The sequence below is a fragment of the Eretmochelys imbricata genome, chromosome 1 (assembly GCF_965152235.1).
Source record: "Eretmochelys imbricata isolate rEreImb1 chromosome 1, rEreImb1.hap1, whole genome shotgun sequence".
NCBI lineage: Eukaryota > Metazoa > Chordata > Testudines > Cheloniidae > Eretmochelys > Eretmochelys imbricata.
In genome coordinates this window covers 148452074-148476146 of record NC_135572.1, presented here as the reverse complement: position 1 = coordinate 148476146, position 24073 = coordinate 148452074, and the positions used below count along the sequence as shown (strand labels likewise).

The 24073-nt window shown below is 43.8% G+C and overlaps 1 protein-coding gene across 2 annotated transcripts; it reads left to right on the top strand.

Moving 5' to 3' along the window:
• Nucleotides 1-11434: 11434 nt before the first annotated feature.
• Nucleotides 11435-23822, top strand: TASL (TLR adaptor interacting with endolysosomal SLC15A4). 2 transcript variants are annotated; one of them, XM_077807205.1, is made up of 2 exons: nucleotides 11435-11564; nucleotides 20738-23822. In XM_077807205.1, the coding sequence occupies exon 2, from the start codon at nucleotides 20739-20741 to the stop codon at nucleotides 21597-21599; it is 861 nt and encodes a 286-aa protein (XP_077663331.1). In that variant the 5' UTR covers nucleotides 11435-11564; nucleotide 20738; the 3' UTR covers nucleotides 21600-23822. The 2 variants fall into 2 exon arrangements, with proteins under 2 accessions (XP_077663331.1, XP_077663332.1); XM_077807206.1 differs by having other exon boundaries at nucleotides 11435-11586.
• Nucleotides 23823-24073: the final 251 nt, after the last annotated feature.

Below are 24073 nucleotides of genomic sequence, written 5' to 3'. Positions count from 1 at the left end.
AATTCATATTCAAATACAAATTTTCTTCTTAATACAGTTGCCCTTGAGGGCCATAATTTTGAGCTTCCAGAGCCACATGATGGACATCACTGCAGTACAGCATGTGGAATTAGCCCTTTCTCCGCTCAGTAGCCCACATACTGAGCATAAGTGCTAGACAAGTGTCCTGTTTCAGGGCAGCAAGCAGTCCTGCATATCCTGGAGGAGGAATGAATCCTGCATGGAAAGAATACTATTAACTTCATGTCTACTGTGTGGTCACACAGGGGAATTATTACTAACAAAAATTGCTGAAACCATTGGAACATGTCTTTCATTTTGCTCTTAATGAAACGGCCTAGGGCATTGTGCAGTATATCACATGGGGATGAGTTTGAGCCATACTTGTAATAGTAGGTATAAAGCAGAAGGCAAAGTGCTCTCCTGGTGTCATGTGCTCCTTATCTTACCATGGTATTTAGGTGTGAATAATTACATTGCAAACATTTTTGAATTACTTTTACTTTGATACACAATAGCATTCAAAGTGTGTAGAGTCAACATCTCTGAGTTCCTGAGTGCTCAATAAGTCTTCCTAAAATGGCTGCTCAGTTTGGAGCTGAAACCAATTTACATTCTCAATCCATGTAAAGCACTATCCAGACTTCATCCAGGTATGAAATTATGCAACAAAAGCTGAGCTGGTGCAGATACTAAAACACCTTTAATTTCTAATGATTTCTAAGGTTCCTTCGTAAAACAAACTATTTGCCAACTCATTAAAGGTGCCAACCATTTCTGGAATCTAGAGATGCATTTGGTCCTGAAACCAAGCATTAAGCAGCACTTAAAGCAAAAAAGTGTCCTCTGGTGTCCGTTCCTTGTCATGGCAGGATAGCTCTAATAATCCCCAGTCTCTGTAGGTGGGGGCTTTTTCCTCCTGGCAGGTTCAACCATGCTGGATTGGTCTGTGGGGGAGCAGCCAGACACAAAACAGACATCCTGGTCCTCCAGGTTGGGGGTTAGGCACAGGGCTAACAACCCTGTCCCTTAAAAAACAAAATATGTTACAGAAACAGCAGCAGACATATCAACCATTACTGTGGTTGATGGCCTTCAGGAGTCACTGACCTGTATGACTGCCGGTGGCGAAAGTCAAAAGGAAGCCACTGGCATGAAGACTGAAGGCTCAACACCAAGACAAAAACCATACTTGGTTTTTTGAACATACGGACAATGTACAAAACAGGGAAGCTAACTCAGGTCACAGCAGAGATAAGAAGCTACCGCTTACATATCCTGGGAGTCAGCAAAAGCAGATGGACGGGATCAGGAAGATTAACAATAGCCTCGGGAGAAGCTTTGCTGTCTTCTGGATGGGATAATGGACAACACCATGAGGGTGTTGCCATCCTTTTGAAGAAGGGAGTGGAGCATTCCCTGCTTGGACGGAAGTCCATCAGCAGCAGACTTATGAGAGCCAGAGAGAAAGGGAAATGCAATAATATTACTCTGATTCAGTGCTCTGACATGATGAAAAGCAAATGACAAATTCTATCTTATATTACAGGTGGAGTTAAAGAGAGAGAACTATGCCACGACATAACTATCATCATGGGAGACCTGAATGCCAAGGTTGGTAAGGACAAGACAAACAATGACAGAGCAATGGGTGTGGCACCATGAATGAAAACGGAGAAAGGCTGGTTGATTTCTGTAATATGAATGATCTAGTCATCGTCAGAACCCTATTCCAACATCGTGAAATCCACAAGCTGACATGGTATTCTCCATATGGCAGAGAGAAGAACCAGATTGACCATATGATGATCAATGGCAACTGAATTACTTAGCCTACTTCTTTCTTCTAAAGTTGGCTTTGCTGTAGTGTCTGATCTGACCTAATGTTTATTGAACTCACTTGCCTTAAACACCACTCTGAAGTTCTTTAATTTGTTTCCACCCCAACCCTCACATGATCAAGTCCACAGAGATAATGCTTTCCTTACCTATAGAATAATAATATACTACATCTGGGTAATACCTTCACTCTAAGGGTCTCCACTCAATTTATAAACGTTGATTAATTTAATTTCAAAACACCAATAGCAGGAGGGTATTGTTTTTATGGATGGGGAAGCTGATTCATATAGTGGTTAAATGTCACACCCAAAGTCACACAGGAAGCCTGGGACAGAACTGAGAATCCAACTCAGACCTTGCTTTAACCACAGAACTGTCCTCTCTTTATTCCCCAGCTAACTGTTCCTCTGCCTCTTCTCTTGTATTTATTTTATTACTTTTATCTAATCTGATAATTATACATAACGTATTTCATTACTGTGTTTACACAACTTTTTATTATACTGTATTGGTAATACAGTACATGTTTATGGAGAAATACTTTCTCTCCTTTGTGTATAGATAACGTGATCATGCTTAATTTTTCCCTAATACTTTTTCATCTTTAACCATTTGGGGTCTTGATCTTCTGGATCTTGCAGTCTCATTTCTCTGCATGGATTTTTGGGAGCTTCCATTGCAGCTACATTAGGATAAGCACTTAGCTCTCCTCCACTTCCCTCCCATCACCCAGTACCAAAAAGCAGGCATATAAATATTCTATCCTCAAATATTTTCAAGGCCTTCCTGTCCATTCCAGAATCTAGTGCACATTCTCTCCCTTCATTTTTTGAGATGCTCCATTGACTGGCACTCTTTTCCATCTTCCTGGCTGTATTGTCTCATATTTTCTATTCTATTCCTATGTAACCCTTCTGCCCGTCAGAGTTGGCAGCAACAAGGGCCGGGTTCAATATCTAGGGGATTCATTCCAATAACACAATGCAAACCGGCTCGAGCCCCCACCCAGTGACCTGGGACAAATATATACCACCCCCGCTGGGCGCCTCCAAGAGGCAATACTTCCCCTCTCGCAAGCACATAGTCTGAGTGTAGCAAAAGCCTTTTAATAACAGAGAGAAACAATGTGGCATTATGTTGGGGAAACACCACCAACAGGATTCGTAACAACCCATGAGCAAAAACCCACCCCAAGCAAATTGGGGCATGCTCTTTCTCTTTGGTTCTTGAGTCCAGCAACCCCAAATCACCCAAAGTCCCAAAAGTCCAATGACCCAAAAGTCTCTTTCCCTGGTCAGGGGAGCCCCAGAGTTCGAAAGTTTATCTGCAGAGCTTTACCTCCCAACCTGGGTGGAGATGTGGGGGGTGGAGGGGGAAGAGAGGTAAGGGGCACCTTACATGATCTGAAGCTGACCACCCCACAGCTCCATAGGCCTTCGCTCCGCTCCGCCAGCCACCCCACGAACTGCTTCGCTCGGCTCCGCTGCCCACCAGCAGCTCCCGCCGTCCCACAAACTGCTCCACCAGCCTGTCCACAAGGCACTCCAGCCGTCCCGCAAACTGCTCCACAATATATCTTCAGGCTCCCCCACTACTTAACACAACACTCAGTGATTTCAGCTCTTAGTCAGTTCAGCTCTTTGGTGAATTCAGCTTGTAGTAAGGGAGCCTCAATGCTGGTGCACCATTGGCCCAAGTGAATTCAGCTCAGCAGCCTGTAACTAGACTCCTAATGGAATCAAAATTAGCTCTGATATTCCACAGTGGAGAGAGGAGGAAGTGCAATTAGCATGTAAGGCCCTCACTAAGGGGTCCATGCCACCAAGTCCATGTCCCCAGCCTCTCTCAATGCACAGAGTTTTGGAACCCATGACCCTTGCCTAGCGAGTGCTACTTAGTTGATGGTGAATCCCTCCATCATAACAAAAGGCCAAGTACAGTTCCCAGCACAGTTCCCATAATCAGGGTAATAACAAGTTATTCTTCCTGCCCCAATAACAGAGACACTGGGGATCCCACAGCAGCCAAAGTGACCATTTGGGCAGCTATGGCCTCATTCTAGGCGGGGTAGGTGTGCCTATGCAACTGAGATTGGCCCCTGAAGTTCTTTTCCACAACTTGCCACAACTCACCACCAGATGTCAGGGTGGAGCTCATCCTGACACTGCTTACACCTAGAAATTTTAATGTTCTTACTGCTTGTATCCCTATCTCTCCTTCTTCTTCCATGCTGATCCCTCCACCTGAAACAGCCTCTCTGTACTTATTTGGATACCTGACTCTTTGAATTCTCTCTTTTCTTCTAGGTCTATGACATTCTTTCAACAAAATCCTACTTCCTGAGCCTTCCACTTTACACATATTTCACCAGCCTTCCAGAAATTTGTTCATGATAACCTCTTCCTCCTCACATCCATGAATGTCACTTCTATTGCATAATGTAATCTACCTAATTTATATACTTGTACTTTGAACTGATCCTGTTCATTGCGGCTGTCTCATCTCCTAATGTTTGTTTCCTCTCCCTTGTAGTCTGAAACATGGAAATCAGTTCTAGAGAGCTGCTTTTACCAAAAGAACCCACATTTAACAACACCGCAAGCAGTGCCTATGAGTGCCCTTCTGTGAACTGGTTGGCCATGTAGGAAAAAACATTGACAGTTCTGTCTTAATTACTCAATGGTTCTACCATACTCGCTATTGCTGCTTTGAGATTTCCTCTTACAGAAATCTCCATATTTATTTCTGGTCTAACCCTAGCAAGGAGACTGCCTGAATTCAGACACTGATTTCCGTGGAGTTTCACCAGGGATTAGTTTGGCTCAGTCTGAATGTTTAGTTTCTTGGTAGCTGAAAGAAATAAGAATAGCCAGGGCAGAGGAAGAGAAGCGGAAAAGAGAGTAAAACAAAGAACCCCCACCCCCAATAAGATACAATATTTGGAAAACAAGTTATTTTAGTTAAATTGCATGCAATTAAAGTATCACTAGATGGCTCCAAATAGCTAGTGCACACATCTTTCAGTACAACTGAAATAACCAGCCCTTATGCCACAACAGTCCTGCCTGTATTTCTCCAAATCTTATTTGGTATTTAACACACGTTATTTTAAAAATCCTGAGTTGTATATACTTCATTATATTGAACTGAGAACACAAAAGGGAATGGCCCCGTCTATTTCACAATCCTATTTCCAGTGAAAAGCCCTCTGTGTAAAACCTTAAAACCTTCCCCCTAGTAACTGACAGTAGTGAGTTGAGAAGTACATTAGAAATGTGATGCAAGATTCCTTTTTGCACAATGTGACTGAATAAAATCTTCCATGTAAGAATGTCTGTCTTATTCCAGGAGGTAAGGGTAGGGAGTCAGCTGTTTCATACTTTCAGTGAAAGTGTCAGCAGAAAGCTTGACATTAAATTAAGCCAGCTCCCCTTCAGAGTTAGCCTGAAAATAATGGATTAGTCAAGGGAACCAGACCACCTGGCTAATGGTGGGGGAGGAATGGAGCTGCCTGGACTCTAATGAGTCAGTCCTGGGAAATGGAATTCTCTCCCCCACATCCAAAAAGTAAAGGCAGGCCCACAGCCATCACCTCCTCATGTACTGCAGCTCACTGTCCTGCAGCCTCCATGTTAGGAACTGTTACACCTGAAATAATCCCTAAATTAAAGGCCTCACCTATTTTCAAGCTGTTGCTCCTTTAATAACTTCCTCCTGAGCCTACCGATTGGTTATATCACAGGCCCAGTAATGATTCCTTTCTGCCGGACGTGTGTTAGAGTGGTTTAATCCAGGAGATGTTAGGAATAGTGTTTGGAGCCATTAGTACCATCATACTTGTGAAGCATCCAATATAGTACCCCCCGTGTCCAAAGTGGGTGTGGGTTCCACATCACCACTGGAAATACAGAGAAGAGGTTTAGGCTCCAACATTTCTTTGTCGTGGGTGAACTGCCTTGAAATGCACAGTTAGGGTGGGAGTGTAGCATTGCCAGGCATCCGGTTTTTGACCCGGAATGCTGGGTCGAAAAGGGACCCTGGCGGCTCCAGTCTGCACTGCTGACTGGGCCGTTAAAAGTCTGGTTGGTGGTGCAGCAGGAGCCCGGGGCTAAGGCAGGCTCCTTGCCTGCCTGGCTCTGCGCAGCCCCCGGAAGTGGCCGGTATGTTCCTGCGGCCGCTAAGCGCAGGGGTGATCAGGGAAGCTCCGCGTGCTGCCCCTGCCTCCAGTGCTGGCTCCGCAGCTCCCATTGCCCAGAGCTGTGGGGGCGGCGCCGGTGGGCACGCACAGTGTGCACCACGCAGAACTGTCTGGCCGCCCTCTGCCTAGAGGCTGGACATGCTGGCCGCTTCTGGGAGCAGCATGGAGCCAAGGCAGGCAGGGAGCTCCACATCAGAATATCCCATTGCCAAGTAGTTAGGGCATGCACCCAAGAGGCAGCAGCTTCAAGTTCAAATCCCTCCTCCTCCTCAGGCAGAGAGGGGACTTAAAGTGCGGGGAGGTATTCCATATCCCAGGTGAGCACCCTAACCACTGGGTTAAAAGTTATTAGAGAGCTGCGCTTTCCCCTGCTGCCCGTTATATGCAAGCTTGCTTACAGGAATCAGATTTGGTAGGCGAGGTCTGAGCACACTTACCATATCAGGCCCTGCCAGCAACTTAGACAGAGGAACATCTGTCTTCTCCTGGTTTGGGCATTGTTCTGGGTTTAGGTGTCTGGATGCCTGCTGTGGGAATGCAGTGTGCATGCCCAGAGGCAGAAACGTAAGTGCCTCAGGAATTTTGACTCCAGAAATTTAGGTGCCCAGTGACTTTAGGTGCCTACAGAATTTAGAGCAACTGAGCAAGAGCTTTGTAAATCCCAGTTGGGCCTGATTCTGGGTTTTAGGTGCCTAAAATGGCAGTTAGGCCCCTATGTCCTTTTGTCAGGTTTCAGAGTAACAGCCGTGTTAGTCTGTATTCGCAAAAAGAAAAGGAGTACTTGTGGCACCTAGGAGACTAATGAAGTGAGCATCCGATGAAGTGAGCTGTAGCTCACGAAAGCTTATGCTCAAATAAATTGGTTAGTCTCTTAGGTGCCACAAGTACTTCTTTTCTTTTTACGTCCTTTTGTGAATCTAGCCCATATTTGCTGCACCCCTCCCTTGCTCTCCAGAACCCAACACGCGTGGTTGTGCATGCAAAAGGTTAATTGCACATGAAAATTAGGCAGTAGCATATTCAACTACCCATTTGTGTGCACAGATTTGGATTCTGTGGACATGTTTTGCTTCTAGATCCATTATGCCCAAATCCGGCCCTGTAAATGTTGAATGACACATAGGGTACATCCAGGAAACACACTCCATTAATAGGCATGTTCAGAACTCTCATTTCCTTGGAGTCTGATCCAAAAACCCAACAATTTCAGTGGGAGTCTTTCCATTCAGTTCAGTGGGCTTTCAGTGAGGCCCTGGAATGGAACATCTCATTGAAAGGTGCTACTGAGATGCATACATGTACATAGTACGGGGACATGCAAAGTAGCAGTGAAGCAGTATTTGCTGCTGTGTTTTTCTGATGCAGTCTTTTGCATAGGAATAGAGGAATCAGCTGTAAATAGATGTTTAACACAACGACACTATATTTTATTTAGGACACTCTATTAATTTGCTTTCCATTAACTACAAAGAAGGGTGAGAAAGAGGAACTGTACAGAACCATGATATTTCTTCCTCACTGAAAGATTATTGTTGTTTTATTTAAGTAATTGATAGTATGCATGTGATTATCAATGTGTGAAAGTAGTGCTGGACTGTAATTAAGAAAGTGGTGTATTATGCAACTTGAAATATTGATTTTGCTAACACATGGTCACACTTTTTGAATTATTCATGACATCTACCACATAATATATTAAGGGATTGAAATATTTGCCTGTCTTTTTTTTAAGAGGGAAAAGATTCATAGCAGTCCTTTGTGATACTGCATAAAATCGTAAGTAGAGTAGGCCATAAAGTTAGGCTATGTAATTATAACCTTTGCAGTTCCAGAGTCCCCAGTTAATGATATATGATCATGAAGTAGTTTCAGAATTAAAACTGGTTTGGCCTGCAGATATTTCAGTGTGCACCTTTGTTCTGTACAGCTTGAATATATGCACCAAAAAAAAAAAAAAAGGACATCTGCATGCAGGCTGAATTTATTTCCTACCAAAGGTGCCAAATTTGTCCTTTGTTGGGGGGGGGGGGGAGGGATGTACTCGACCCCTGCTCCACCCCAGGCCCCACCCCACTCCACCAAGCCCCACCCCCACTCCACCCCTTCCCCCAAGCCTCCACCCCCGCCTGCCTCTTCCTGCCCCCACCACACCCCCTCTTCCTGTTCCCCCCTTTCCCGCCTCTTCCCACCCTGTTCTGCCCCTCCCCTGAGCACGCCCTCACTCTTCCCCCTACCCACAGCACCTCCGCCACTCTGCTAAATAGCTGATCCATGGTGGGTGCTGGGAGGGAGAGGAGGCGCTGATTGGCAGGGCTGCCAGTGGGTGGGAGGTGCTGGGGAGGAGGAGAAGGAGCTGAGAGGGGGGCTGCTGGTGGGTGCTGAGCACCCACCATTTTTTCCCTATGGGTGTTCCAGACAAAGACAAGTAGCCTTTCACTCACAACTGAAATGCAGCCATCTTTGCAGTGTTTAACAACACAGGCCCATATTCAGCCTGTATTGATATGGGATCTCAATCATAAAGTTCACTGTGGTGGAGTTTGTATGAAGTATGTGAAGCAGCTCCAGCCTTCTCTTCACATTTATAATAGTGCAGCATTACCACCCACAAAAAGTGGGCAACATTGGCTGGGGAGTAGGGAGGTCTAGGGAGCCAGGGCTGAGCTATGTCGGCACATTCCCACTGATTATGGGATCACAAGTGGGAATTAAAGTTGTCATTCCAAGGGGAATCCTCTCTCTCATGCAGAGAGATGCCATTGAAATGGGCTTTTTGCCAGCGTCAGTGAATCTGGCTCACAGTCTGCCTAAGACAGGTACACAATAGATGGCAAAGTCTATTGAGCATAATAAGTAAATGTGGCCACAAACATTCTGAGCAAAACTCAGATAATAATCTGAAGGAGTTTCAAAGTTGCTATAATTTGCACCATCTTCTGAGCCCGCTCAGTGGAAGTAATGCCAGCTTAAGCCAATTTAGACACAGGTTGAGGGGGGCAGAAGGTGATGTGTTACAGCAGGTTAGAATCTCTGCAGTTCACTCACCTTTCAATTTGACCCTCAGAGTGCTACAGTTAAAGAACAGATTATAAATCAGAGCGTAACAATTCATGTGATAATTCTGCCTGCCTGAGGATAACCCTTCAGATGAAGATGAACAAGGGCACTAGGAAACATATGGATATCCACCAAAAAGGTTGATCCTTGCTCTTGCAAAATATCAGGTTGTTAATGCTCAACCTGTCTTATGAGAAACTACAGTACTAAAACTCTCTTCCTCTGGAACTTATAGCTATAGTAGGATGAATGAGAACAGACTATCATGGTTTTTGTGTACTGTAAAGCAGTGAGCACTGGCTAATTTTTTCAAGCCTGGGTGCCTAAAGTTAGGTCTTTAAATCCCTGAGGTACTTGGAATAAAAGTAGCTAAATTTTCAATATATTTGGAAAGTTGCAGCTCCCACTGACTTAGAAGTGCTCATCTCTTTTGGAAATCAGGCCACTTATATCTAGGTGCCAATATATGCATTTAGAAGCCGCACTTTAGGCATCCAGTTTTAAAATTCTGACCATTCTTCTTAAGTTATTCCTGGAGGTGCTTTTGCACTAGCAAAAACTCATTTTTTGACATTTTTACTCTCAGCAGAAATATTGAGCGACCAGCCCTAGGGAGCTCTGTAGAATACAGAAAAGCCAGTAATTCCCAGCAGCAGCTCAACGGGTAATGGAGGCTTGGGAGAAGAGTCTAAAAGTGGCAGCACATTAAGGGAATCACATTAATGGAAGGGAGGAGGATGCTGCAACATCTGTGGAGGAAAATTCATATTTTATCTTTTCTGCAGATGGTAGTTACCCAAAAAAAATAACTTGTAGCATATATTCATCGTTTTATAATTACCTGAAAATCAATGTAATACTTCACAATATCACTCACTATTTGAATCTTTGGTATGCCCTGTTCCAGCTACAGAGCCATATTTATCCCAGGCAGATGGGCAACACCAGGCCTGAATTTGCCCCAAGGAATGAAGCTGGAAAAAGCTACATGACTGTTAAAGGCACACATGTGATAACAGGTGTCTCTTGCCAGTGCGGAATAGCTCCCAAGGGAAGGACTTCCTGCAGTAAAGATGCCTCTTGGAATTTGATGGAGACTGCCAACCTTGCCCAGCCATAGCTGGCTTTAGGACCTATTGAAAATGGCATATCTCCTGAGCAGATGCAATGTTATTTAATCCTAGCTAGCGCATATGGCCGTTGGAGTAAATAACATTGCATAGGCGTAGCAGGCGTATTTAACGCAGAGTGTGAAAACTGATTTCTGCGCTGGGATATCTGACTAAGGTTAAGAGGACATTGTATATTATTGCTACTCAGTCTTAAAGTTGGACTACATGAAAAAATGAGACACTGGCTTCTGAAGTAGCATAAGGTGGAGTCTAATGAATTTGAGTTTCAAGGGATGTGTATGTATTATCACAATGAAGACTATTATCTACCTATCTCAGATTTTTCTTTAGAATCCATCCCTGCTCTAGCAAAATGCAGTTCCTTATCGGGCTCTGTGGAAAAGCCATCATCATCTAATGAAAACAGTTCCATGGTACAGTACAATTTCTCCTGAACAGATGAAGGGATAAGGTAGGCTGTCCTTCCCACAGTGCCCCAGGGTGGCATAGACCTCAGTCTTTTTGGTTGATTCCAGTCTTTCCAAGTGACTTACATAGCTTAATCATGCTACATGATATACCTGCATGTATACCTCAGCTGGTTAGCAGATTGAGTTCTGTGCTTCTAATAAAACCTTAGACTTCCTTAAAGAAAAATAATATAGGTTTTAGTTAAAAAATAAAAGAGAGACAGGAAGAAAATAGTTTGCAATCATTTTCTTAGTATAGAAATCTGATAACCCCCTTTCAGCTAACTCTTACTCAGTTTTGTGGGGTCAATTCAGATGTGCCAGTAGCATCTTGTACTGGCTTATTTGGCAGTAGACTAGATGCAATAGGGTCTTTATGAGATCGTGTGCCTGCTAAGGAAGGGATTCCTGTTTGGTCCTATGGTGACTTACCATCTCTGTAAAGATGGAAAATTACATAAATGGAGTGAAGCTGAGGTAAGACACAACTGAATTCTAGATTATCAAACTCTCTCAGATTGCTATATATTTTCATTTCGTTAACATCTCTCTTTACGGAACTGGCAGCATAGGCTGATGGGTACACACGTGTTATGTTGCAATATACTATTTTAACAACATTTAGTTTCACAACACAGTTTCATTTTGGCATAAAAAGAGGAAGAAAGGGTCTAATATGGTGTGATTCTAATAAGTCAGTTATAAAACCTCCAAATCTCCCAGGGACTTCCCTTTAATTCTTCTGAGTAATGGAGAGTGAGAAACAAAATACATGTCATCTTTGCGATGTAAAAAAAGCTACATACAAGTGAACTTTTAAACTGTCTGGAAGAACTACAATTTTTCTCTGCATGGTCATTTCCTGTTGTGTATCTTCTGTCTCAGGTAAGCAGCTAAGCTCTTGAAGGTAAGAACTAAAACACATTATGCACTGTACAATTCTCTGTAAATGTTTTTGCTGCCTCTCCACTTGGCTTGTTAGTGTCTGATTGGCAATCACATTGGTAAAATTCAGATAATCTTTGTCTGAATGGCATGTGGACAGTGTAGGTTTTCAATGATTTTACATAGCTTCTGTGAATTTCCACATGCAATTTCTGGTTCCTTCAGAACTGGTAAGTATATTACAAACTCCAGGCTAGTGTATCTGCCTCCAAAACTATGAGTCACAATAGTTAGTCTTTGATGTGGCTTAAGGATATGAAAACATAGTCACTCAGATCCTGTGTGGGGTCTTGGTACATGACTGGGCCTCTAGGCACTACCATAATACAAGTAATAAAATAATAATAATCTACATTATGTAATACTTTTAAAGCAAGTGTAATTGAATATGCTGCTTTTATGCTGGTATTTATATCATTTTTCATTGATGTGTATGTATGAGCTAGGAAGTTATCCAAGCGACAGCTTAGAGGTAGAGTACTGCATATGCAGATTGTTTCCCCCAAGTGAAAAATGGATATTGTATATCTGTGCCAAAAGGTTTAGAATTTTTCTGAGCAACCCAATTGTGGTTAAAATAAATATTACCTGTAGGACCTTTAATCCTTGCATTTTCTAGACTCACAGGAAATTCAGGAGTGTGCACACACGCACTCAGACACACACGCACACACACTATTTCTCTCTCTTACATTTAGTCCCCAGCAGATGTAACCCTTTCATTCCATGCTCAGGTTCGTGCACTTTCCTCCTGTTCACTCTTCATAAAATGGCAGTCATTTCAATAGCAATGTACTGTAGCTCTTTCTCTGTCCCCCACTCCTACTAAGTGTAACACTTTCAGTAACAAGAGCACATGAATCCATTTCCCCCATTCCAATTACTTGAGATGCAAAATATTAATGAACTGTCACAACATGGATATAGCTTTGAAATGCACATACAAAATCCACAGAGTTAAGACTGATTAAATAGAGATTTCAATTTACTTAGAAGAGAGACATGTAGAAACAAAGATTTTATCACTCTAAATTGTATAGTACAGGGGTTCTCAACCTGTGGGTTGCCAGTGGGCTTTAATGGGGTCACCAGTGCTGGTGTCAGACTTGCTAGGGTCCTGGGCTGGAGCCGAAGCCTGAGCCCCACCTCCCAAAGCGAACGCCAGAGCCCCACCGCCTGGGGTTGAAGCCGAAGCGGTGCTCAGGCTTCAGCTTCAGCCCTGGGCAACAGGACTCAGGGGCTGAAACCCTTGGGCTTCGGTTTCACACTAGCAGAGTTAGTTAATCTATGGGTAGGTTGTGCCATGATTGCCCATTATGGAGTTTTTTTGCACCTTCCACTGAAGCATCTGGTATTGGCCACTGTCAGAGACAGGTTATTGGATTAGAGACAGCAACTGCCCAATCCAGAATGGCAATTTTTATGTTCCTTTGTACCCCCTTGGTGCAGGCAAATGCATGTTTTGTATAATGTAGGCAGCTAGTTTGCAAGATTTGGCCCATGTAATTGTAATCTAGACAAGGAGCAGATTCAGAGGAATCATGCTCACAGTTGGCAAACACCTTTAAGAAAGTTATACACAAGGGAAGGATATAACTCCTAGCTTTAGGTGGGAGTAGGCAAAGGAGATCTTGTCTGAGGCTAATGAAGAAAAGTGTTTATTTGATATTTGGAAAGGTTCTTAGCCATAATGGCAACAGAGCAGTATAATGAACTCCAAATAGAAGCACTTGAGGCACAGTCACTGTAAATATTCAACAACAGCTTTGCTATAGGGCTTTTCAGATGTACACAGCAAAGAGTCTTGCAAAATGCAGTTTAGAGTGGATGGCCCAGAGAACCTTTTCTGACCTGAAATAAAGACCACATTCGACAAAAAGGTGTAGGGGACTGGAAACTTATTGGAGTTCCCCATGGAGAATTTGTACAAGACTGTTCCATTGTGTACGTATTGGGGAGTGGAAGGGGGCAAGTTACTCCTCATCAGATGAGCAGGAGCAGGGCTTAAATTCTCATAGAGTATTTCCTGGAGCTCCCCGGGGCTCAGGGCTTCTGTCCTGTGGGTCTGAAAATATTGATCAGAGCTTTGCTCCGGACAGCTCCAGCTGAATTTAAGCCATGAGCAGGAGGTTCAGTTTCCTAAATCTGGGGATGTCAGGGAATCCACCACGGGCATGGCCATCTTCATGGAAACCGTATGGCTCCGCCCTCTTTCTTGGCTTTCCCTAGCCCCCTATGGATCCTGCCAGTGAGGCCTCCACAGGCACTGCACTGTCAGGGCTCCACGTCCAGCTATAGCTCCTCAAGAATTATGACGTGATTGGAATAACAGAGACTTGGTGGGATAACTCACATGCCTGGAGTACTGTCATGGATGGTTATAAACTGTTCAGGAAGGACAGGCAGGGCAGAAAAGGTGGGGGAGTAGCACTGTATGTAAGGGAGCAGTATGACTGCTCAGAGCTCCGGTACGAAACTGCAGAAAAACCTGGAGTGTCTCTGGATTAAGTTTAGAAGTGTGAGCAACAAAAGTGATGTAGTGGTGGGAGTCTGCTATAGACCACCGGACCAGGGGGATGAGGTGGATGAGGCTTTCTTCTGGCAGCTCGCAGAAGCTACTAGATCGCACGCCCTGGTTCTCATGGGTGACTTTAATTTTCCTGATATCTGCTGGGAGAGCAATACAGCGGCGCATAGACAATCCAGGAAGTTTTTGGAAAGCGTAGGGGACAATTTCCTGGTGCAAATGCTAGAGGAGCCAACTAGGGGGGGAAGCTTTTCTTGACCTGCTGCTCACAGACGGGGAAGAATTAGTAGGGGAAGCAAAAGTAGATGGGAATCTGGGAGGCAGTGACCATGAGTTGGTTGAGTTCAGGATCCTGACACAGGGAAGAAAGGTAAGCAGCAGGATACGGACCCTGGACTTCAGGAAAGCAGACTTCGACTCCCTCAGGGAATGGATGGGTAGGATCCCCTGGGGGACTAACATGAAGGGGAAAGGAGTCCAGGAGAGCTGGCTGTATTTCAAGGAATCCCTGTTGAGGTTACAGGGACAAACCATCCCGATGTGTCGAAAGAATAGTAAATATGGCAGGCGACCAGCTTGGCTTAACGGTGAAATCCTAGCGGATCTTAAACATAAAAAAGAAGCTTACAAGAAGTGGAAATTTGGACATATGACCAGGGAAGAGTATAAAAATATTGCTTGGGCATGTAGGAATGAAATCAGGAGGGCCAAATCGCACCTGGAGCTGCAGCTAGTGAGAGATGTTAAGAGTAACAAGAAGGGTTTCTTCAGGTATGTTGGCAACAAGAAGAAAGCCAAAGAAAGTGTGGGCCCCTTAATGAATGAGGGAGGCAACCTAGTGACAGAGGATGTGGAAAAAGCTAATGTACTCAATGCTTTTTTTGCCTCTGTCTTCACTAACAAGGTCAGCTCCCAGACTGCTGCGCTGGGCATCACAACATGGGGAATAGATGGCCAGCCCTCTGTGGAGAAAGAGGTGGTTAGGGACTATTTAGAAAAGCTGGACGTTCACAAGTCCATGGTGCCGGACGAGTTGCATCCGAGAGTGCTAAAGGAATTGGCGGCTGTGATTGCAGAGCCATTGGCCATTATCTTTGAAAACTCGTGACAAACGGGGGAAGTCCCAGATGACTGGAAAAAGGCTAATGTAGTGCCAATCTTTAAAAAAGGGAAGAAGGAGGATCCTGGGAACTACAGGCCAGTCAGCCTCATTTCAGTCCCCGGAAAAATCATGGAGCAGGTCCTCAAAGAATCAATCCTGAAGCACTTACATGAGAGGAAAGTGATCAGGAACAGTCAGCATGGATTCACCAAGGGAAGGTCATGCCTGACTAATCTAATTGCCTTCTATGATGAGATTACTGGTTCTGTGGATGAAGGGAAAGCAGTGGATGTATTGTTTCTTGACTTTAGCAAAGCTTTTGACACGGTCTCCCACAGTATTCTTGTCAGCAAGTTAAAGAAGTATGGGCTGGATGAATGCACTATAAGGTGGGTAGAAAGTTGGCTAGATTGTCGGGCTCAACGGGTAGTGATCAATGGCTCCATGTCTAGTTGGCAGCCGGTGTCAAGTGGAGTGCCCCAGGGGTCAGTCCTGGGGCCGGTTTTGTTCAATACCTTCATAAATGATCTGGAGGATGGTGTGGATTGCACTCTCAGCAAATTTGCGGATGATACTAAACTGGGAGGAGTGGTAGATACGCTGGAGGGCAGGGATAGGATACAGAGGGACCTAGACAAATTGGAGGATTGGGCCAAAAGAAATCTGATGAGGTTCAATAAGGATAAGTGCAGGGTCCTGCACTTAGGACGGAAGAACCCAATGCACAGCTACAGACTAGGGACCGAATGGCTAGGCAGCAGTTCTGCAGAAAAGGACCTAGGTGTGACAGTGGACGAGAAGCTGGATATGAGTCAGCAGTGTGCCCTTGTTGCCAAGAAGGCCAATGGCATTTTGGGATGTATAAGTAGGGGCATAGCGAGCAGATCGAGGGACGTGATCGTCCCCCTCTATTCGACATTGGTGAGGCCTCATCTGGAGTACTGTGTCCAGTTTTGGGCCCCACACTACAAGAAGGATGTGGATAAATTGGAGAGAGTCCAGCGAAGGGCAACAAAAATGATTAGGGGTCTGGAACACATGACTTATGAGGAGAGGCTGAGGGAACTGGGATTGTTTAGTCTGCAGAAGAGAAGAATGAGGGGGATTTGATAGCTGCTTTCAACTACCTGCAAGGTGGTTCCAGAGAGGATGGTTCTAGACTATTCTCAGTGGTAGAAGAGGACAGGACAAGGAGTAATGGTCTCAAGTTGCAGTGGGGGAGCTTTAGGTTGGATATTAGGAAAAACTTTTTCACTAGGAGGGTGGTGAAACACCGGAATGCGTTACCTAGGGAGGTGGTAGAATCTCCTTCCTTAGAAGTTTTTAAGGTCAGGCTTGACAAAGCCCTGGCTGGGATGATTTATTTGGGGATTGTTCCTACTTTGAGCACGGGGTTGGACTAGATGACCTCCTGAGGTCCCTTCCAACCCTGATATTCTATGATTCTATGATTCTAAGATGGGAGTAGGAAGTAAGAGTGCCATAAGATATAAAGTTAATACTGATGGTCACTATAACTTTTGTATAAACTCCGCATAGGGTGGGCCTTGGCTCTACATCCTCCCATCCCCCAACCAGGATCCCTAACCTCATGGAAGGGCTTCTCGGAGTCGTAGGGGGTGGGAGAAGATTTCCGGAAAGGGATCCATAGGATTTTCATTCCCTCCATGAAAGGAGAAGGGATTATTTGCACCTGTGATTCTAGGAAGCCAGCTGGAAGAACTTGTGTATGTATAGGGATCACATACGAAGCTGAACTCCAGATACCGAACAGAACACCTATAACGTTATTTAGGACCATACTTTGGGAGCCTGGATGCCAGATACATTGTGGTCCCAAATGTATTTGTGTCCGTCCCTTTCTAAAAGCCCGCATCCCACATATCCTTGTGCCCACTGGCTGTACTACATTCCTTTCACTTTATCTAGAAATCTTCTACCTCACTCAGGCTTTTTAGGGGACAAGCAGATTTTATTACTACTCTTCTTATATATATATATATATATTGCTCCAGGCTCTTGCTTAGCCTAGGCTAGGTAGTCAGTTCAATTCTATGTTGTTATGTAGCTTCTCTATCAGCTGTGCACTGGGCTCTTTGTACACACACTGCCATCATCTCCAAGCAGTGAATCTGTCAGTCTGAGAAAGCCTATGATATTGCTGGATTCTGGATATTTGCGCAGAGGCTCACTGTAGTCACACTAATGCTAGCAGCATAGATCAAGGGTCGACTTATCTCTCCACTGAAATGCAGAAAATACCCAGGTTAAGGCATATGCCAGGGATTTGGTTTTAAAAACCGAAAAGATATAAAGGTAATAAAGATTTACAACAGGCAGTGCCTCTTTTATTCCTCCCCAGTGCAAGCTATGCTAGTATTCCTTTAGAATTTAATCAGTCACCCATAGTAAAAAATAACACCCATAGTAAAAAATAAAATCCGGCAGCCCTGTCTCAGGCAAAACATGTCAAGAGTAAAGACCATGAACTAGGCCATCTGCTCTCTTTGTCCCCCATGGAATGAAACATCCATGTGAATTTTTCAAGGAAGGATAGGAGAAAAATAGACTGATCTAAAGGAGCATGAAATCCTCATCGCTCCAACTCTGTGGAATCCCTTATACACAATCTCTGTGCATTTGGGACTCTGTGGTGTGCATGTGTATTGGAGGCAGGAGAAAATGGAACTGGGAATAACTGTTCTTCCCTTACCAAAGAAAAAGCACCTGTAGGAAATAATGCTGACCCTTTCCACATGCAAATCCCCTCTGTGTGGCCAGTTGCCAGTAGTGAGACCATGGCAACTTGCCTCTAGCTGAATTGATGGGCAGAGGATGGAGGGGATAACAGGAATGTATTGAGCTTCCGTGTAAATGTCCAGGCCCTCAGAATTGCCTCTCACCTTAGCACGATTTCGCTTGAAGACCTGGGAACATCTGCAGGCTGAAAGGGAAACAATCCTCTACAGAGCAAGAGGGTAAAGCCCACTCAGCCAACTAGATTTTTCCAAGTAGTCTGTGGGTCTGAACTTGCTCAGTTTCATGAGTTTTCTGGGTTCCCCCACCTCAGCACTGGGTGTGATCTGACCCTGAAAATAAGAACTACAGAATTTGGCCAAAGAAATGAAACCAGCAGTTTCAGTTCCCTGCTACATCACTTTGTGATAGAAGAATGGTACATCTGGCAGCTGGGAAAACAATGATGACACATGCTACATAAACTGGGCACAGCCTATGTACAGTGATTAGAAATGGGATAGATCATGTAATATAGTTTTACATATTTCTCAATATCTACACCAAAAATAAGTATAGGGGGTCAGTATCACAATAATTCCACATTTGTTCTGACCAAAGTTAAAGCCAACACTCTACTGTTTCCTGTGAAAGACTATAGGAGAGAACTATTTTGGCATCTCCTCCTGCTATGATGGAAGCAGAATTTATCTGGCATTCTGAAGTAGATTTTCATGGCTCTCTTAGTGTGGCTAATAAATAAAGTAAACCAGCAGCAATTAATCCTAAGGGCAATTAAGCTCCAGATAGGGTTTCTGTAGCTGTTTAAAAGGAAGGGATGCTAGAAACCAGTCATCTGAGAGGGCAAGCTGTCCTCATGGGAAAGAGATCTCCCCCTCTCAGGAACCCTCCATGGACACTAGTCCATGTCTCTTCCCGTGTTCTGCTAACTGCTGTTACTGGAGTCACAGGGCTGAGGTAACCATGGAGTTGCCACAGGGACAGAGGACAGCCAGGACTCAGAGTCCCTAACATATGTATGTAGATATTATCTCCACACACAGATTACATTCTGAGAGTCCCTGGGTGAATTACTTTCTCCTCCCTCCTAACTCAGAATGGGTTCTTTGCACAGACGGGCCTGTTCTCTCCTGCTGACAGCTCCTTTCTGCCCCAGTTTCTGAGGACGCTTCCAGAGCCAAGACCAGGACTTTGTCCAATATGTATTGCAACATTTTGCAATGGCTACTGTAATGCAAGGAATGGCTCTTGGAGGAGGTAAAAGCCCTATCACACCCACCGATAATGAGTGACAACCACAAAGTTGGCATGTAGTATCCCATGGGCCACATAATGATACCACCTCTCCTTTCACAGTTTGTATAAGCATTTCCCAATCACTTGTGTGCTCTCAGTTCTGGTGTTCTGAAACAGTTGAATAAACTGAAAAATATCTATAACATGTGTTCCTCCCTGTGGAGACAATATCCGTGCCTATTGCATTTTATAATTGGATTAAATGTTAAATGAAGAGTTCTACATGCTATTAAAGTGAAGACTATTTAATTTCTCATGGGTCACTTGGTAGTTTTGTACTATAAAAATGATTTGGACATGTGAAATCTGCTTGGTAAAACTTAACTTCCTCTTTGCTCCACCATGTGGGACTGGTCTAGGACCCCTTTCTTACAGGATATTTTCCTGCCACTGGTTTAGAAAAACTGTTGCATAATTATGAATAATTATACTGAAATTGAATGTGCTGGGAGGCTGAACATTTGCTGGTGCATAGCGATGCATGTATCTCCCAGTTACACAGTACTATGCACTCTGACTGCTTTCTAAGTGTCTGATTTCAATAATCATTGTATGGCTATTTTTCTGTAACTATACTGTATGGTCTACATTCTCAAAACTAGCCAATGATTTTGGGAGCCTTGATTTCTGGGTGTCTGACTTGAGATAGTGTGGCCCTGTTTCCAGAACTGCTGAGCATCCAAAACTCCAACCAAAATGAACAGGAGCTGGGGGTACTGAGAATGTCTGAAAACCAGGCCCTAGCTGTCTCAATTTGGGAACTCAAAGTGACCATTCAGACTGGCTGATAACCAATATTAGCCAGTCCAAGTACAGAAATTTGTATAATCACTCTATGGCGGGTTTTTTTAAATTAAAAAGAAACCACGAAAATAACAATTATTCAGCCTGAGAAGAAGGAAGAAGTCAGATTCACGTTCTGAGTGTGAGATCCACCTTTTCAAACGGTGGCATGTGAAGGCCTTCAAGTTTTGGAATAAAACCCATAGCTTGAATGTGCATGGAGAATGGAAAAAACCCACTTTTTATGGCCACCCACTGAAATCAATACACTTTCTGCAGAAACCATATAGATATAAACCACAAGCCATTGCACAAAATATCCTTATAAAACAAAAACACAGTATATTGTATATAGTGGTGTACATAAAATTATTTTATGTGATTGGTCTAACATCACAGTTAGCAGCCTAGCTGCTCACTGCATTCATTTAAGCCATTTAAAAAGTGGTAAACTCCTATGGTGATATCCTGATCTGAAGCTAATCTATATGCAACCAATAACAGATTTTCAGGGGGAACATAATCAATACAAAAGTCTTTTTACAAACAAATGAACTATTTGCCTTTTCTTGTTGTTTTTCTGTTCCATCTTCCTGTTGGTTTATGATCTAATTTAATCTTTGATGTCTTATTTCCTCTTTTTTCAAGAATGTTGTCAGAAGGGTATCTTTGTGGAATCCCCTATTTTTGTGAGGACTTCTTGAGTTCCAAGCTCTACAGAAAGCGAGAAGCAGAAGAGAAGGTGCATGAGATGAGTGCCATGTGTGGCTTTACCTATTCCTCCATGGATGAAACACAGGGCAGAAGTCTCTTTCAGAGGTGGTCTGTGGGCAAGTTCTTTTCTTCAGTCCGTTCAAAAGGAAGCAAACACAATGGAAGACAGAAAGAGACTTTACTGCAGGTTATTCAGAGCCCAGAGTTTGAAAGGCAAACATCTCCAGCTTTGAATATGGCTGGAGGATCCACAAGTAGAGATACCTACCTGGTTCCTTCTTCCTGTAAAAGCATTTGCAAGAATTACAATGATTTGCATATTGCTGGTGGCCATGTGATGCCATGTGATGTAACAACAGATTTTACCTGTGACAGTGGGATAGGCCCATTTTTGGAGTCATCAGAGATTCCTCCGCCTATGGAATCCATGATGCCACCCAATGACCTCATTCGCAAGCCCGTCCAAGGGTACTCGTCATGCTGGCGAGTGACTAGCATAATGCAACACCAGCAGCCCCTCTCCAATTCAATACTGAATGACTACCTAGAGCAGAAAGTGGTGGAGTTGTACAAACAGTATATCATGGACAGCATGGTCAACAGCGCATCCCCCACTCAGATCATGGCCTCTGAGCTCATCATGACCAACGTAGACCAAATCAGCATGCAGATATCACGGGAGAGGAATATGGAGACCACTAAGGCCAAAGACATGGTCATTAACTGCCTATTACGACTTGCCAGTGGAAAAGTATCTAGTGAAATAAGCACCCCTAGTCTGCATATTTCGCAATAAAGCAGCATCAGTATGTAGACTGGTGGCATTAAGGTGGTCTCCAGCTAGAAAGCTTACAGGCTTTGTAAATACAAATGCTAAGTTCTCAGTTATAGTACTCTTCTGATATTATTGAATTAACCCTGTTATAACTGAGAGTATTGTTATTTGACCAATTTCTGTTGGCCAAAGAGACAAGCTTTGCAGCTACGCAGATCTGGTCCAGAGGTGAAGAAGAGCTCTGTGTAGCTTGAAAGCTTGGCTCTTTCACCAATGCAAGTTGGTCCCATAAAAGACATTACCTCACACATCTTGTCTCACTAATATCCTGGGACCCACAAGGCTACAACAACACTGCGAACATTATTATTATTTATAATTTGTACTGTCATTGCACCCAGGAGCCCCAGTCCTGCTAAGCTCTCCCTCCTGCTTGGAATCTGCACTTTTATCATTTGTAGGGCCCTACCAAATTCACGGTCCATTTTGCTCAATTTCATGGTCATAGTTTTTAAAAAGAGTAAATTTAATTATTTCAGGTATTTAAATCTGAAATTTCAGGGTGTTGTAATTGTAGGGGTCCTGACCCAAAAGGAGTTGTGGGGAGCTCGCAACGTTACTGCTACCCTTACTTCTGTGCCGTGGCTGGCAGCGGTGCTGCTTTCAGAGCTGGGCAGCGGGAGAGAGGTGGCTGCTGGCCAGGATCTCAGGTGTGAAGGCAGAGCCACCGCCAGCACCAGTACAGAAGTAAGGATGGCAAGGTATGGTATTGCCATCCTTATTTCTGCCTGCTGCCTGCAGAGCTGGGCCCTCAGCCAGCAGCTGGCACTCTCCAGCTCTGAAGGCAGCAGTGCAGAAGAAAGGATGGCATGGTATGGTATTGCCACCCTCACTTCTGTGCTGCTGATGGCTGGGCGCTGCCTTCAGAGGTGGGCACCTGCCAACAGCCACTGCTCTCCGGACACCCTGCTCTGAAGGCAGTGGAGATGTAAGGGGGGCAATACCTCAATCCCTCTAAAATAACTTTGTGACCCACCTGTAACTCCGTTTTGGGTAAGGACCCCAATTTCAGAAACACTGGTCTTCCCCGTGAAATCTGCATAGTATAGGGTAAAAGCACACACAAGACCAGATTTCACAGGAGGAGACCAGATTTCATGGTCCATGATGCATTTTTCATGGCCGTGAATTTGGCAGGGCCCGAATCATTTGTACCAGTGTGAACTTCAGCCTTCCTCCCAAACAAAGCTGGCTGTGTCCAGATCTCGCAACTATGACTAATCTCTACTGTCTGCCCCAACTCTATCCATCCTCTTACTTTCTGTGTTTCACCACCTTCCCTGCCCACTTTCTCTCAGATCCAATCCAAGGTTAGTTCTGAGCCAAGTAGGCTCCCCAAGTGTGTATGAATTTGTTCTTCTCTGAATTGAACTGTTAAAAAGAACAGGGAAAAATTATAATGATCTGCAATCACTTGTAGATATTGTGTTTTTTTTTGCCAGCTAGCTATATACGATGCAGCTTGGGGAATAGAACTCAGAGCTTTAGAAAACATAGCACTTTACCACTTGAGCTAAAAGAGAATCTTCCTTAACTGATACATGCAATATCCTCTTTTTAGGCCATTTAATGAATGTTTTCTTATGAATCTAGTGGTGGAGGGCATTGAAGGAGGCAGAAAATAGGATTCATCATAGCTGGGAGAATTCCAAACTGCACACTAAAGGCCTGAAGGTAATGGGAATATTTCCACTGAATGCTTGAGGAAGCCTAAAATATCCCACCCAATAGTGGGCAGTGGTACATGTACACAACAAGCAGTACATTAAAGTTGGTGTTTGTTCTTGTTTGTTCCTAATTAACTTGTTTATTCATAATACTGTTCCTTGCTGTGATCACTGGCATGCACCTCAGATCACAGAGCCTTGATGTACTTTCATAAGGAAGTCCTTCCCCCCTCCGCATACTTGCATTCACATTTTTTAGACTCAGTTCTTTGTGGAAGGTACTATCTCCTATTATGAGTTTGTACAACAGCTAGCATAATGGGGGGCCAGTCCCCCTGTGCTACTGTAATACGATAAATTATTAATAAACACCCACCAGATATTTTTGCTTTGGTGATTCATTAGAGCTTAATATTTGCCTTTGCATCTCTCTCAGTGGGATCTTTTTTACTTTTATCTGTACAGTTTTTTTTTTATCAGCATGTAACATTTTAAAAAAATAAACTTGTTATTTAAAACTTCATTTTGTTGCTGCTCTCTTGCAAGAAATTGCTTAGTGATAACATTTATACTTCCCTACAGGGTGATAATTTCAGGATGAAATGACTATTTGAAGTACAAATGGCTGAAATTTGTAGATTTCTAATACCTTTGAAGCGAGAGCCCCATTCAAATACAGGGGCGTTACATCTTGTTGTCATAGCAACCTACTATAATACTATTATACAGCAAATCAGTAAAAGTAATCTTTCCTTTGTTACAGTTCAG

Bases quoted from the DNA above. Each gene is read 5' to 3' on its own strand.
- TASL (XM_077807205.1), top strand. From the start codon at position 20,739: ATGTTGTCAGAAGGGTATCTTTGTGGAATCCCCTATTTTTGTGAGGAC.